Genomic DNA, 13,810 nt, shown 5'->3' with positions numbered 1-13,810 from the left:
GTTTGCTCGGCATGAAAAAATAAATAAGGGCACTTATTAGTCTTGGAAGGATCAGATAAAAATAGATTCATTTCTTGTTTAGAATGCTTCAAGTTAAGTCATCTTCGTTACCTTCAAATGTCATTGTATCTAAGCTTACAAGAGCTACAAACAGATCTTTAGAATTCCACAAATTCAGCAAGTTTATCTATTATAGGATTCAAGCTCTGAAGCCTAAACCTTGTCCTGAGTTATCAAATATGCTGATCATGTAAACCACCATGTTTACAATCCCACTAAAGGGACAATGACTTATTCAAGGGACCAGTTTGGCATTTTACTAAGATATCTAGTTCTTGAACTACTGTGGTGCATGCCATGCACCAAAAACCAGTCTGCACAATGCCCATTACCCCATCCAGATTTCTGGGCACAGGAAGTCACCGGGCTACAATGAGAGACATTTAATACCTGTATGTAAAAACAAAAAGCTTGTGCCAACTCCATTTCTCAGAACAGAAAGGACCAGCATCCAATTGGTTATGGCATTCTAATGCTCAGCTTCATATGAGAAGTACATTTGCTTAGAATTTTATAACAATTCAGGGGTTGAAAAAAGCAACCTTATATTTCATAATTTTCCTCTGCTAGCAGTGACTGCTTAGGAAGCCAGATCAGCTGCATGTACCGTTTCATTTACATGTTTAAAAAACTGCACCGTTGTTCAGTAGCCATTTCAGTTCATACCCAGCAAAAACATTTTACTACAGTTCAGTTCTTCCTTGTGAAGAGAGTTCAACAGTACAAGTGCTACTCCAGGTCTTGTGTGCACTAGTCACAGAGGTGACACACTCATCAACACTTGCTGAGCAGAAAGAAATGCTTTCTTAAAGTCAGCTCTTTAACTTCTGGGGAAATGAGTCTGTACACAGCAATGACAAAAACAGCCAGGTCAGATGAGGCCTTTCCTGTCCCAGAATGAAGCACACAATAACACTGATTGCAGGCCTACACACAGACAGACACCATTTCCGAGTAGCACATTTCATACAAACTCACCACTCTCTTTTCCCGAAAGTCAATGCCCACCGTTGTGATGAATTTGGAATTAAATTTGCCATCTGTATATTGGTAAAGAAGGCTGGTCTTTCCTACTCCAGAATCACCAAGTGCTAGGAATTTTATGAGGTAATCGTAGTCCCCATCAGACATAGTGAGAATTCAGGCGGCACCTTAGAAGCAAAGCACAAAGGAACAGTTAGTGCAGAGCTCTGCCAGGACTTCTGACAAATGTTTAAAACACAAATCACTCCCTGAACTACAAAGCAGCAAGTGGTGGGGCCAGTTCTGTGCTCCTTTACACCAACTTCACTTTAAACTCTCAATTGCACAAATTACCAATATCAAATGCAGCTGTGACTGAAAAAAGTGCATTTTTAGTTTTATTACGTTCCTCTTACTGGAAAGGGAAGGCAGCGCAATTCTGACTTCCTCAGGCAAGACTGAAAATCAAGGTCCAACTATTCAAGGTATCTGGAACAGAAACTGCAGAACTGTTTCTAATCCTCCTGGAAGCAGGCAAAAGCTACTTAATTGTACTAGCAATGCAATTCTCATACTCACTATGGCATTAGTAACATATGAAAAAAAAAATTCCTGGACTGTCCACTATATTTAAAGTAATTTTCTATTAATAGCTATTTTTTAGTCTTGAATAAGACTCTTCTTGAGATTTTGGTTTTGAAGAAGAATTTTCAATTTTTAAAGTTTGTGTTGTGATCCTAGCTAGCCATTCAAACTAAATCTTGATCCTGAATTGACATTAAACAAACACACACATTTTTTTTCCATGGCTCATTACACATTTAAGAAATTTCTCTCTTTTTTCTGCCTTTTTAAAAATAACCATATTCTCTATAGTCTGATCTAAGTGCAGGAACAACTAAAATGTGTAACAAAAATCACTGGCAAATTTCACGTGTACTAGAAAAGCTGATGTAATTGCACTGGCACTTTCCTGTTGAGTAGCTACTGAGCCTCCCTCCCCCAAAACAAACAGTAGAGAGCTGCCTTGTGCTGTGTTCAAAGACATGAACATGAAAAGATAAGCCTAAAATAACCACTCTAAAAGCAACAGAAAACCGGCATAAAATTGCCTCTTATGAAGGACAGAAAAAGATGCCAAAAATGCAAAAAAATAGATTATTAAATAAAATTTTGAAAGAGTAATATCTGCTGCTTCACTGTAAGTATTTTTGAAACTACTTGTAGCTTGAACTAGATAAAGATATTAATTTCAAGCCAAACACTGCAGTAGTTTACATCAATGGCAAAACACCAATTAATTTCTTGAATATCAACTCACAGCTTGAGGTCTGGAACAAACTGTGTCTCCAGCATGTGGGCGTCAATCACCACCATTCAGCTGAAACCGTAACCATCTTAAAGCTTCACACCTTCATAATGGTGCCGCTCTTGGTTACAAGGCAGAGCTGTGACTGCTTGATGTGGCCATAAGCAGCTTACTAAAAAGCAGACTGGTCAGATTTACCCCAGATATTCTCCAGCTGAAGAGTCAGTGGAAAGGAGCTGACACTTTTTTCCATTTTTGAAAAGCACCGAAGTCTCCCTTTCCCAGCCAACGTGTATTTCACATTATGCCATCAATGCCAGTAAAAGCTTGCAGGAAGGGGGTTTAGGTGACAGAGTTCACACTCACCACTAGGCCACAGCTGGCTAATTCACATCCTACTGCTGTGTTTTAACCAAAGTTTTGCAATAGAGTAGAAGGCTGAAAGGGAGAGCTCTGCAGCAAAAATGATCAGTGAGCTTTTTACATAAATGCACCACAGCTGCAGGACTGCATCCACCACACAGGTCTGAAGGAAAAGCATATTCAAGTAAGCAAATTGAACAGGCAGCCCAAACACTGACAAAAGAACATTTTCAGAAGAAATTAAGAACTCTGATCCATCAGACACACTCACATGTATCAGCAAAAATAATTTTGGGGGGCTTGTTTCATTTTTTAAATCCTCTCCCCTGTTGGCAAAGGAAAAAAAAGTAAAACCAGATCACCTCTCTTGTAGCTCTACTAAAGTCTTTTCGTTGAAATGTATCAGAAGAAAAGGAAAAGTATTTTAAAAAACAGAGATGGATTTTTTTGAAGACTGCATTTTATTTAGACTTCCATCTCACACATGGTGTTTCCTTTGTCCTCATGTTCTCAAAGGGCTAAGAGCTGTGTAAGCTCATCCTCTACTCAAGCACTTGTTCTTTCAGTCTCGAGATCCCTAAATTGATTGTTGCTTTTAAAAACTTAGATGTAAATCTTAGGGCGGTGCATTACACAAAGACAAGCTTGCTTCATGCCTCTTACTGTGCTATGCCACCTGCACAGAGGTTTCTGTTGGGTGGCTGTAGGTGCACAGAATATACTTTTGTTAACCAGTACCAATGACAGTGCAGCTGATCACTGCTGATTTACCCTCAGCAAGACCACACAGAGGAAGGAAGGGCACTGCAGCTCTGCCTCGGAGCTGTAGGGAACTGTTACAGTTCAGCTGCACCTTCCACTGGACAGGGCTGTGTGAAAGCTCTGGCCGAAACAGAAAGGTCAAGATTAGGCAAAAAAAGATATTCCTAGTGTCATATCTGATTTGTAATGTGTCTGTCAGGATAAACACTCATCATTTGGCCCATTCAATTCTCCCTGTACTTGGTAAAAAATACAACTTCCAAAGGACTGACAGAGGGTGAGGAACCCTTCACAAGAAGGGTTCTAAAAATGTCTTCTAAAAGATTTGCTTGAGAAGGAAATTTTCTCCTCTGGTTTTGAAATGCACACACCTCTCACTGCACCCCACAAAGTCAATCTATTATTCAAATATCTCCAGGGAGTGGTTCTTGTGAAACCCTGCAGAGTTAACCTATCCTCGGAGACATGTAAAGAGCTATTTTCATAGCAGTTTCAAGCCTTGTCCTCCTCCCTGTACAAATATTTAAAAAGTGATCTCCACCCTCTACTTCCGAGACCTGCAGTCCTAGTGTCCAGACACATTCCGTTTCACATAACAGAAATAAGAATAGATTCACTGTAAAGTATATTCACAGCAAAAACTGCTGTGAAGCTTTTAAAAATCATGGCCCTCTTACTCAAACCCACCCCATTTTTTCCTTCCAATTTTGCCTTTTTTTAAAATAGGCTTTATTACTTCACACTTTCCAGTCTTTCCTTCCACTTTTCCATACCTCATATAACAGGAGAGTAGGAGGCAGAAAAGGAAGATTCTGAAAAAAACTAATGATACAATTAGAATTCACCAGGTCACCAAAACAAAACTGTTCCCATATCTTGCTTCTAAGAGTATGAACTCCTTGGTTAAAAAAAAAAAAAAAATCACCAATGGACAAAGTTTTAAGCTCTACATCAAGCCCTCCACAGTTTTGCCTGTTGTAAATCCCTCCTGAAATCCCATTCAGCTCTGGCTTTGCCCTTTGCCTGGTATGCAGAGGGACAAGAGCTATGAACAAGTGCTGGAAAAGCTCCACTGGCCTTTTCCATGGCTGGCAGGACCCCCACAGCTGTGCCTGTACAGCTGCTGCCCTGCAGCCTCCACACACACACACACACACACACACATCAGGCCTTATCAAGGAAGGATTCTCTCCAAATCAAGTGCTCTTCTTGTTCCCTGCATTTCCTAGTCTGAGATACTTCACATTACAGACATCAGTGTTAATGGGTTCATCTTTTTGCCTCTGGGACACAGATATGACAGCACTATTGTGTGATAAAATATTCCAGACTATGGCAGATTTGCTGCTGTATAAATTAAGGAAATTGGCTTGGCATGCAGGATTTCCCCCGTGCAGTATGGGAATAGGGAATATGCTTCCTGAACTGGCCTTAAACAAAACATGCAACTCTTGTGCTGCTACTGAGCTGATGGAAAGAAGGAAAAAGGAGGAGGGCAAAAGAGATGAATACATAGAAACAAGCAAATAAAAAAAAAAAACCCCAGAAGCATTAATCTGCAAATAAAAACATGCATACATACACAGTGTAAAATTCAGGAAATCTGAACATGCCCCTAATCAGATAATCCTCAAGCACATCAGTTTAAAGTAAGGCATACCACTTACCCCAAACTCTGCAAAAGGAATAGTTAGGGCACACTGGAGATAGTACTTCCAGCAGGAGTACTTTTCCAGCACCACCTCTTCAGCACACAGCCCAGAGGCTTACGTGTCAGCTGTTTGCATCCACGTTGATGGGTGCTCAGAGATAGAGGTGTGCCCGTGTCTGTGTCTAGGAGGGTGCTGCCTCACTGCATGGCTGGCAAGCAATTACACAGCTCACATGTCCCTTTTATTCCTAGAGGCAAACAGCATTTCAAAAGAGATTTGTGCAAGACCTGCCTTGGAACCGATCTAAAGTTGCTGCAAAATCACCCACACATCTTTAAACAATTACATTGTTCCCAGGAGGGGTTTTCATTCAAAAATGCAATAATGATGGAGTATATGGATCACACCTGCTCAGTTACAGCTTTACATTTTTTACCTCTGGTTTGAGAATACAGCAGTCTTTCATGTAAACTGTTTCCTTTCTGTTGAGGCTTGTGATTAGAGTTGACATGGGCATTGGGGAGAAATTAAACCAAAATCCCCCAAAAACAGAAAGAGAAAACACTACAGGTCTCTCAGTGGGATTTGTACAGATTTGATGAATCTGCAAGTGCACATCAATTCATACACTTTTTTTTTCACCAAGGCACTACACAAAATTACACTTTGAGAGTGTTTCATGTATCACTCCATCTGTTCCAGCAGAAAAACTGAGAAAGTGACGCAGAGAGCAGAGGAGTAAGTCAGTAGTCCCTGCCACCACAGTGCAGCGAGGCCATAACCACATTCCTGCTCAGCCTCACCCTGCTCTGGGCTCCAGCAGCACCTGAGTGCTCAAAGAACTGCTCAGTCAGACACCAAACAGGGGACAGACACTTCAATAATGTTCCTGCTTAGTCAGCACCTGGTTAGATGTGCTTTGTTAAAACCTGCCAGATCCATACAAATGGAATGTAAGCACATCATGACAACAATTGTGCAAAAACTCAAGTACCTGCTGTGCTGGGGGAAGAGAACTAATGAATATGCACTTCACCAAAATGTTCTGAGCTGCACTATTGTTTTTCTTAGGAAAATGTATGACCTGGCTTACTTTAGTTTTGGTCAAAATGACACTTTCCGTGACTTGTGGGGCTTTTCTGTAACAAACAACATGAAAAAAAAATCCTTGGTTACTTTCAATTGCTTTACCTGACATTTTCCTGTTACAATGTTTTTAGTTTCAACTGTAGATGAATTCTAAGGAATTGCAGGATCACTGTCCAAGGAGTGCCTCTTTCTTGGAATGATCTAAATAATTTTAAGGGTGCTCAAAATACATAAGAACCTGCAAAACTAGGTACAAGAACACAGGCTGGGAAGTTTTAGCCTCCAAACACTGATCTCACTTTTACTCAGCTGAAGGTTCTCTAGAACCATTTTTCAGCATTTTGAGAGCATGGACTGACGGGCACACAAAGCACTGTAAGAATGAGTTACTACAGGAGATACAGAAAATTATAATCCCACCCAGAAAAGTGGAGCAGCAGGTTTGATGTGGTGAGAACCTTGCACAACAGGCCAGGCAAGGAAACAGCAGCTTCTTGACTATATTTCCAGAAAACCAGGAGACACCAGGAATGGAGAAGCCAGGAAATGAAACAACAGTTAGTTTTGCAATTGCATTTGCATTTCAGCATCACCACACCGACAATCAGGCAGCTGGATTTCAAAGGTTATCTCAGTTACACAAATGAATGAAAAGCAGCATGGAACTGGAAAAAACACAAAGAATAAAGGCAAGAATGTTGCAGTTGGTTATCCAACACTCCCCATACAGGAGGAACTTTGTGCAGCTTCAACTTCTGTGCAAAAAGCACAGCACCATCTCTGTTCCCTCATCACTTCTTAACAAGTTCATGCTCCATGGTAAGGAAATACTGTAGATAAAGGAAGATTTGCAATGCTATGTGATGAAAAGAGTTGATCTGTCCCCCTCCTGGGAACAAGAGCTTTTGCCTCACAAGTTGCCTCTTTGCACTCTCATCAGAAGCTGCTTTGAAACATCTGTATAAAGCAAATCAACTCCAGAGTAACTGGGGAAAGTAAAGCAAGCATTTTTAATTTCTTTTAAGCAGTTCCACACTACTTACTTCATCTTCAACCATTCCCCTCTTCCTCTAATAAATGCATTAAGCCACACTGGCTTCCAAGTGTGCTTCCATGCTTTTTCACTAGCTTCTAAACAGGAAACTCAGAGCAATGCTCAGCACCTCCCGAATGTGACAATTCTGACCACTTTGGGACCCACCTCCCTCCTCACAGCCCAACCTTAATATCCGGAATACATCACTGCACTGTACCTACTCTTCACGGGATCAAGGAATTATGAAGGACAGTCTAATACAGATACACACATTTTCCAACTGTTTCTGACAAACAGGAGCCACAAGGGTCTCAGCCACAAAGTTGGTCATATTCACAGGTGGGAAATATCCATGACTCTGACCACCCACTGGTTCAGCAGCGCTTTCAAATTCAGAAGGGCAAGAAAAGAGAGCACACTTCTATTTCTGCCCACAGAAATAACCACCAAAGGGTAAAGGAGAAGAGAATAAGAACACACAGGATAGTAAGAATTGCATATTTCTTTAAGGAATGGTTTGGTTTTCCAGGAGATATAGACCTCCAGCAGATAAGCAAACACATGAAAATGCATAATAAGAGGAATAATAATAATTAAAAGAAAAAGTTAAAAATCTAAAAGCTGAAAAAGGAAGCAGTTTATATGTGCAGGTAGAATATAAATGAAATGGCATCTCCAAAAAAACGTGCTAAAGAAAGTGTAAGTTGTGCTCTGCCTATATGGGTGATTCAGTGGACTGCAATACATGTCAGTCAAGCCATGCTCTTTGTTTAATTCCATTAAAGCACACACTGTAAATGGCCAGAGGAAAATATTTGCAGCTTCTTAAAAAAACCCAATATAGACATAGATATATTTCTCTTTTGGAACAGGAAAGTCCTCAGCTACCTTCTACCTTGTCTCATAGGCCAGATAACCTGGAATACAGAAATAATTCTTCAAGAGGTTACACTGCCAAGCTTATGGATACCAGATACATCCTGCATTAGAGAGGAATAATCTGGCAAAATGAATTACCCTGATCAGGACAATTAGAAGTCAATGGAGAAGCTCAGCTACCAGACACCTGAAGATACTTCCTAATCATTGTTAGATAAAAGTGAAGACCACACAAATATGATACAAATGGGACTATAAAATTACATCATTCATCTAATATGATGTGGGAAAGCACACAAAAGGGTGAGGCAGGAAGAACTGCAGTGCAGAATTTAATCTATCTTTTCATCCTTTGGACTGGGAAATACATGGGGTTTTGTTTTTCACAGGAAGTAAACACTTTTCCTTGCTAATCTGGTTGCTAATTGGAAGATTCAACAACCTTATCTTCAGCAGCCACTGCCATTCCTTAGATCTCTATTGAGATCTAAACTAACAGGGGTCACAGTATAGAGAATCTCTAACATGTTGTTCTTCTGGTTATTTCTTAGCAAGTTAAATGCTTTCTCATTATTTAGGTGCCATTGAAATATCCAAAAATTTTAAATCCATCAGAAGTTTTCTAAATCAGCTAATCACAAGGCATCATGGCCTTTTGGAGCAGGACTAATGTCATCATTCATCCAGCAACCAGTGAAAACATCCTGTTCCCCAGAACACTGACTGGTTATCAAAGTTACTGACTGAACAACTAAGCCATATCCATTTCTAGTGAGATGGAAAACTCTATTATCCAAGAATATCAGACACAACATTAGGAATAATAAGTTACTGGTGAAAATATTTAATCAGTGGGATTTCTTAAATTAATTTTAACAAACAGGGCAAAATAAGTTCATAGCTATCTGTGGGAAAGTATGGGAAAGTGTCAGTTAAAACCCTGTCCAGCAGCTAGAAAAGGTGGTTATTCTACTCCTCAAATCCAGCATCACAGGACAGTCAGAGATGCTAAGCAAGGAAGGACAGAGATGGAAGGATAGATCTAGATTGATAAAACTGAGGCTCACAGCTAGCATTCACTTCTCCCAATCTTTTAAAGATCAGAAAATCTTGACAGAATCATCCTTGCAGGTGCAGAGCTCACTGGACCTACCTGAGATCGTGCTGCCATGGAGAGCCAGTGAGAGCAGTGCAGGCTGGCAGCAAGACACTTCAAAGAGTCTGACAGGTGGGTGGCAGCTCCTGAGAGATCTCAAAAAGAAACTGAGCCTTTAATTTCAGAGTCTGTAATAGCTACAGTCTGAGAAAGAGATTTTTCAGCCAGTACTGAGCAGGACTTCTTCAGTAAACATGTTTGGAGATAGTGAGTGTATGTAATGCTTCCATGTCTCATAAATGCTATGAAAAGGCTAGGAATAACTTGCTGTGAATACACTGGCCATAACTCAACATGCCCATTACATAATAAAACACCACTTCTGCCTGAAATAGGCTGTATTCAGTAGGCCACAACCTGTTCTCTTGAGGAAGTCACTAACAGCAAAGCACAAATCTTCACAGAAATCTTCGTGTGACAGCAAGACACAGCCACTTTGGAGCGTGCTTGTGGCTCAAAAGTATCACTCAAACTAAAGCAAAGCTGAAACTACAGTGTTTGAGTGGGCTTTTCTTTCAGGAATTGAAAGCCAAGCCCCTACTTCCACCCTATCCTCCCTTGAACAGCTCTGGAACTGCAGCACAAATTACCACTGCCCAAGCCCTCTCCTGAGGCCCTGCTGTCTGCCAAACTACTCAGACAGTGCTTTGGCAAAATGCTGGCTTCAATTCCTGTCCTAGCACAGCTTTCTAGAGCCTCAGGGAAGGCATAATTCAAAAGAAGCACTGATTAGCAGCCTGATCTGCTCAACACAAAGCTTCCATTCAAAAAGCCTGCTGTTTTTCAACCTGAGTTGCCAACAATATTTATCTCACTGCTCAGATCAGAATCCCATAATACAGCATGAATTAGAGTTAAATCCTGATATACAGCAAAGGTTCCTGAGATAAACAGCACAGCAAACCTGAATTCCTTACACTAATTGGTGTTATAGAGGAATATATGAGCAAAGAAATCAAAAAGCAGCACAAGTCCAATGCCAGAGTTTGCCCATACCTTTCCTTATAGTTATTCCCAGATGGAGGGAGGGGCCCAAGATGGCTGTAGAGTAAAGCCTCACCTGAAACCTGGCAGGTTGCTTTTCATGCTGTAGGTGCCTTCCTAAATAATTCTTTCATAACATTTCAAGCACACAAAGCATCCTCAAGTTTCACTTGAACTGACCTACAGTAACAGGCAATTCCCTACCTCTACCCTTAGAAATCTTCAATTAAAATTCAGAATGGTTCTGTTTATAGCTAATAGATGGCTTAGGCAGCAGTAAGCCTAAAGACTATAACCCAAGTTCCAGAAAAAATATACAAAGCTTTTGTATGAAAATAAATTGCCAGTCAGAATGCTCTAATTGATCCAAGCAGTGCAAGTTTCCTGTCAAAAACTGTGTCAGGGAAATGTGTATGCAGTTATCACACCACAGTGCATACAGACTGTGCTGAAATGTTGTATGCTTGTGAGGAACTCAAAAATCTCACACAAACTGCCAAACCAACTTCACAGAACAATTCTACACCATAACTGAGAAGGGCATCAAACCTCTGAAATGAAGAATGGAATATAAAGGGCAAGTAAGAGGAAAGAATTTATTCAGCCGTGCCCTTCTGAGCACAAGTCACAAGAAAATGGGAGTACTGTCCCACAAGAATTTCTATATGAAAAGTCTCATTAAAGTAGGTGCTAGTGTTTCATCTTCTGCTAAAAGACTGGCTTTGGCTTGCAGCATTTGGTTTGATTTTAAATCACTGCATGTGATTTACTATAGAAGAAACTAAGAATCCAATAATGAGATTTCAGTAAAAATAAATTAAGTTGGTGAAAAAAGAAAATCTCAGCACTAATCAGCACAGCTGCAGTGCCTATGGTGGAGCTGTGCTAACCAACCCACTCACTCCCAGAGAATTGCCTCACCAAGATCCCAGTTTTTCTGTTTATAACAACAGTTGCATCACAATGTATCAAAACAGATTTTTAAAAAGAAATTGTATCCCTATGTCACAGTGTTTAAATAAATGCAGAAGCAGGAACTATAGTGTTTCTTAGTTATGAAGTAAAACATTTTAGAAGACCAAATAAAAGTTACTCCTTTTTCTCCTTCCCATTGTCTAGAGCACATTTTTCTCCTTCTACTAAGATACTTCCAGATCTTTTTCCATTAACTAGTTTTAAGATTTTTTGAGGACATTCTAAGTTTTCTATAGTTTCTGAATTTTTGTTGGTCTTTTTAAACTTTTTTTCTTCAGGAAAAATGTTACTATTTCTCTTTAATGCCATTGTTAGTGACATGCTAAATGAAACCCAGCTGAATTAGATTCCCAGTTTGTCTTTACCAGGCTTAATTACTAAGGCTATTTTGTTTAAGACTGTTATAAATGAAAGACACATTGGAAACATGCAAATACACTGAAATCCAGGAAGACTGTGGTGAAGGAAAGGGTAGCAGCACCAAATGCTAGCATATTGTTTTGCACTGTAAAAAAGAATTCCAGCATCATCAAAATTCAATCCTCAAATAACTCAGGCTATTAGAAATCACTGCACTAAAATGTGCTAGAAATAGTTTCTGTAACACATTCTAAATACACATGTAATGCAATAAATGAAAGTATTATGTAACAGTAAATTACAGTGAAGCAGCTACAACAACCAAGCCATCCAAACAGCACAGGAAAAACAAAAACAGTAAGCCAAGCATCAATGTTTACATAATCCTTTTTCCCATTTATTTTATATCAACTTTTCATACACTGGGGATGACTATAAGGAAACAGTAAGAAAATATGTTTATTGAACTACATTTATTAATTTCTCACTTCTCTGTTATAAACAAAAGTCAGCTGTTGATGATCTGGAGGAGAAAAGTCATCTTAAGACATTCTATGCTAGACATCAAATAAAACCCTGGGAAAGCCTTGTGACCTCCAGAGAAGTGGAGAAGAATACTGTTCTGTTCTCTGAACAACTCCTCCTTGGTTATTTGCAGTCTATAAAAACTGGAGTTTTGGTTCATGACTAGGAAAATGCTGGTAAACACAAGGCTAGAAAGGATGCTTGATTACAAAATCATGCTTGGGGTGGCATGGCATGACTTAGTCAGGTGGGTACATATATTCTGAGTTTCTTCCAAAGGAGATCCAAAACACAGTAATAACAGCCCACCTTCCTATTGCTTTTATCAGAATTAATTTTAAGACTCAAGTCATTACTATACGATTGAACAAGGAATGAACTAGATGAGCTCTCATGGTTCCTTGCTAGTCAATTTATTTTTTTTTTGCAATTAAAAGTAACAGCCTGTGCAACACACCATGTTCATCCCTTTTATCATCCCTTCAGCAAACATGATAACAAACATGTTGGTGCACAATGCAGTTAAAAACCCTGCCATTCTAAAGGACTGTTTTATTCAGTATAATTTAACTTGAAATGCTAATAGGAACACAGGAAGAACAGGGGGGGAAAGTTCAAGCACTGCAACATTTGAAAATACTGTGTTAGTCTGCTCAGTATTTTCAATGTTTTTTGCACAGTACACTTTCCTATCAGGGGTCTAATTGTACCTTCCCTGCAGAACAAGTTTGCCACAGAAGACAATGTAGGCTGATGATTTGGGACCAGCACAGGCATCTCACGGCTCCTGGATCCAGACATTGCTTGCTGCAGTCATTTTATTTATTTTGTTAATAAACTTACCCTAGTTTGTATTTAAGTCTGACTGATTTATTTATGAAAAGCAAAGACTAAATACACACAAAAGAGCTGCAGTTTTGTCATTTAACCCCAAAGCCTGTGTTACGTAAACCAAGTGTACTCCCCAGCTTTACATTTCCCTTTAGAGCAGGAGGATGCAGCAATGCTGAACTCTCAAAGTCAGAATATTCCAGGCAGCTTGTTAAAGTGCAGCAACAGTGTTTCAAAACTCTGAACAGAACAGCTGGCACAGTCAGCTCAAGGAAAACAATGTAATAAATCTTCTGAAAATAAACAGAAAAGAGAAAGTGTTTACATACCTATGTTCAACAGCTGAATGAATCTGTAGTTTTCCAAATGTGCTTCACTGACAAGTTTCCTGACACAGGTCAGATCTCTTGAATACCATAGTCATGCAAAAAGAGCCATTTCTCATCTACAGGAAGCATCAGCAGAGAAAGAAATAAAACCAAAATAGTGTAGTTCAGACTAACAGCTCCAATATTCACAGGGCATGGGAAGCTGCCAGCCCCACACAAACACCCTCCCCACCTAATTACATTCAGCTGCTTGTCATGTGGTCTTGCTGACCGATCAAGTGATCTCTTTTCCCCCTTTTAAAAGTGAACAAAGTAGCAAACTAGATCTCCCTCAACCAGGTAATACACCTCGAACCTTTGCATAAACCACTGACCCTCCTCCTTGTCTTAGGGAGAGGAAGTTGCAATGTGGGAGCACAACTTTTTCTAAGTATACCCAAAAAATAAAATACAGCAAACACAGTAGTTTACTATATTGAAATACAGCAAGCACCAAAGTTCCCCAAACTGGTTTTATTTCTCATCTTTATGGACAGC

General features: G+C 39.7%; 1 protein-coding gene across 6 annotated transcripts in view; it reads right to left on the bottom strand.

Annotated features, from left to right (window-relative positions):
- Positions 1 to 13,810, bottom strand: part of RAB27A (RAB27A, member RAS oncogene family) — a 30,129-nt gene that overhangs the window by 6,196 nt on the left and 10,123 nt on the right. For 3 of the 6 annotated variants that reach the window (XM_064722490.1, XM_064722493.1, XM_064722492.1), the window contains exons 2-3: positions 13,274 to 13,389; positions 1,039 to 1,211 (exon numbers count right to left, since the gene is read on the bottom strand). In XM_064722490.1, coding sequence (XP_064578560.1) covers positions 1,039 to 1,191 — 153 coding nt within the window. In that variant the 5' untranslated portion in view covers positions 1,192 to 1,211; positions 13,274 to 13,389. Of the gene's footprint in view, positions 1 to 1,038; positions 1,212 to 5,124; positions 5,357 to 13,273; positions 13,390 to 13,810 lie in introns of all 6 variants that reach the window. The other 3 variants (XM_064722495.1, XM_064722494.1, XM_064722491.1) reach the window with 2 other exon arrangements.

Source organism: Zonotrichia leucophrys, chromosome 10, assembly GCF_028769735.1.
Source record: "Zonotrichia leucophrys gambelii isolate GWCS_2022_RI chromosome 10, RI_Zleu_2.0, whole genome shotgun sequence".
NCBI lineage: Eukaryota > Metazoa > Chordata > Aves > Passeriformes > Passerellidae > Zonotrichia > Zonotrichia leucophrys.
The sequence above is the reverse complement of the archived record's forward strand: the minus strand, read 5'-3'. Positions and strand labels throughout refer to the sequence as shown.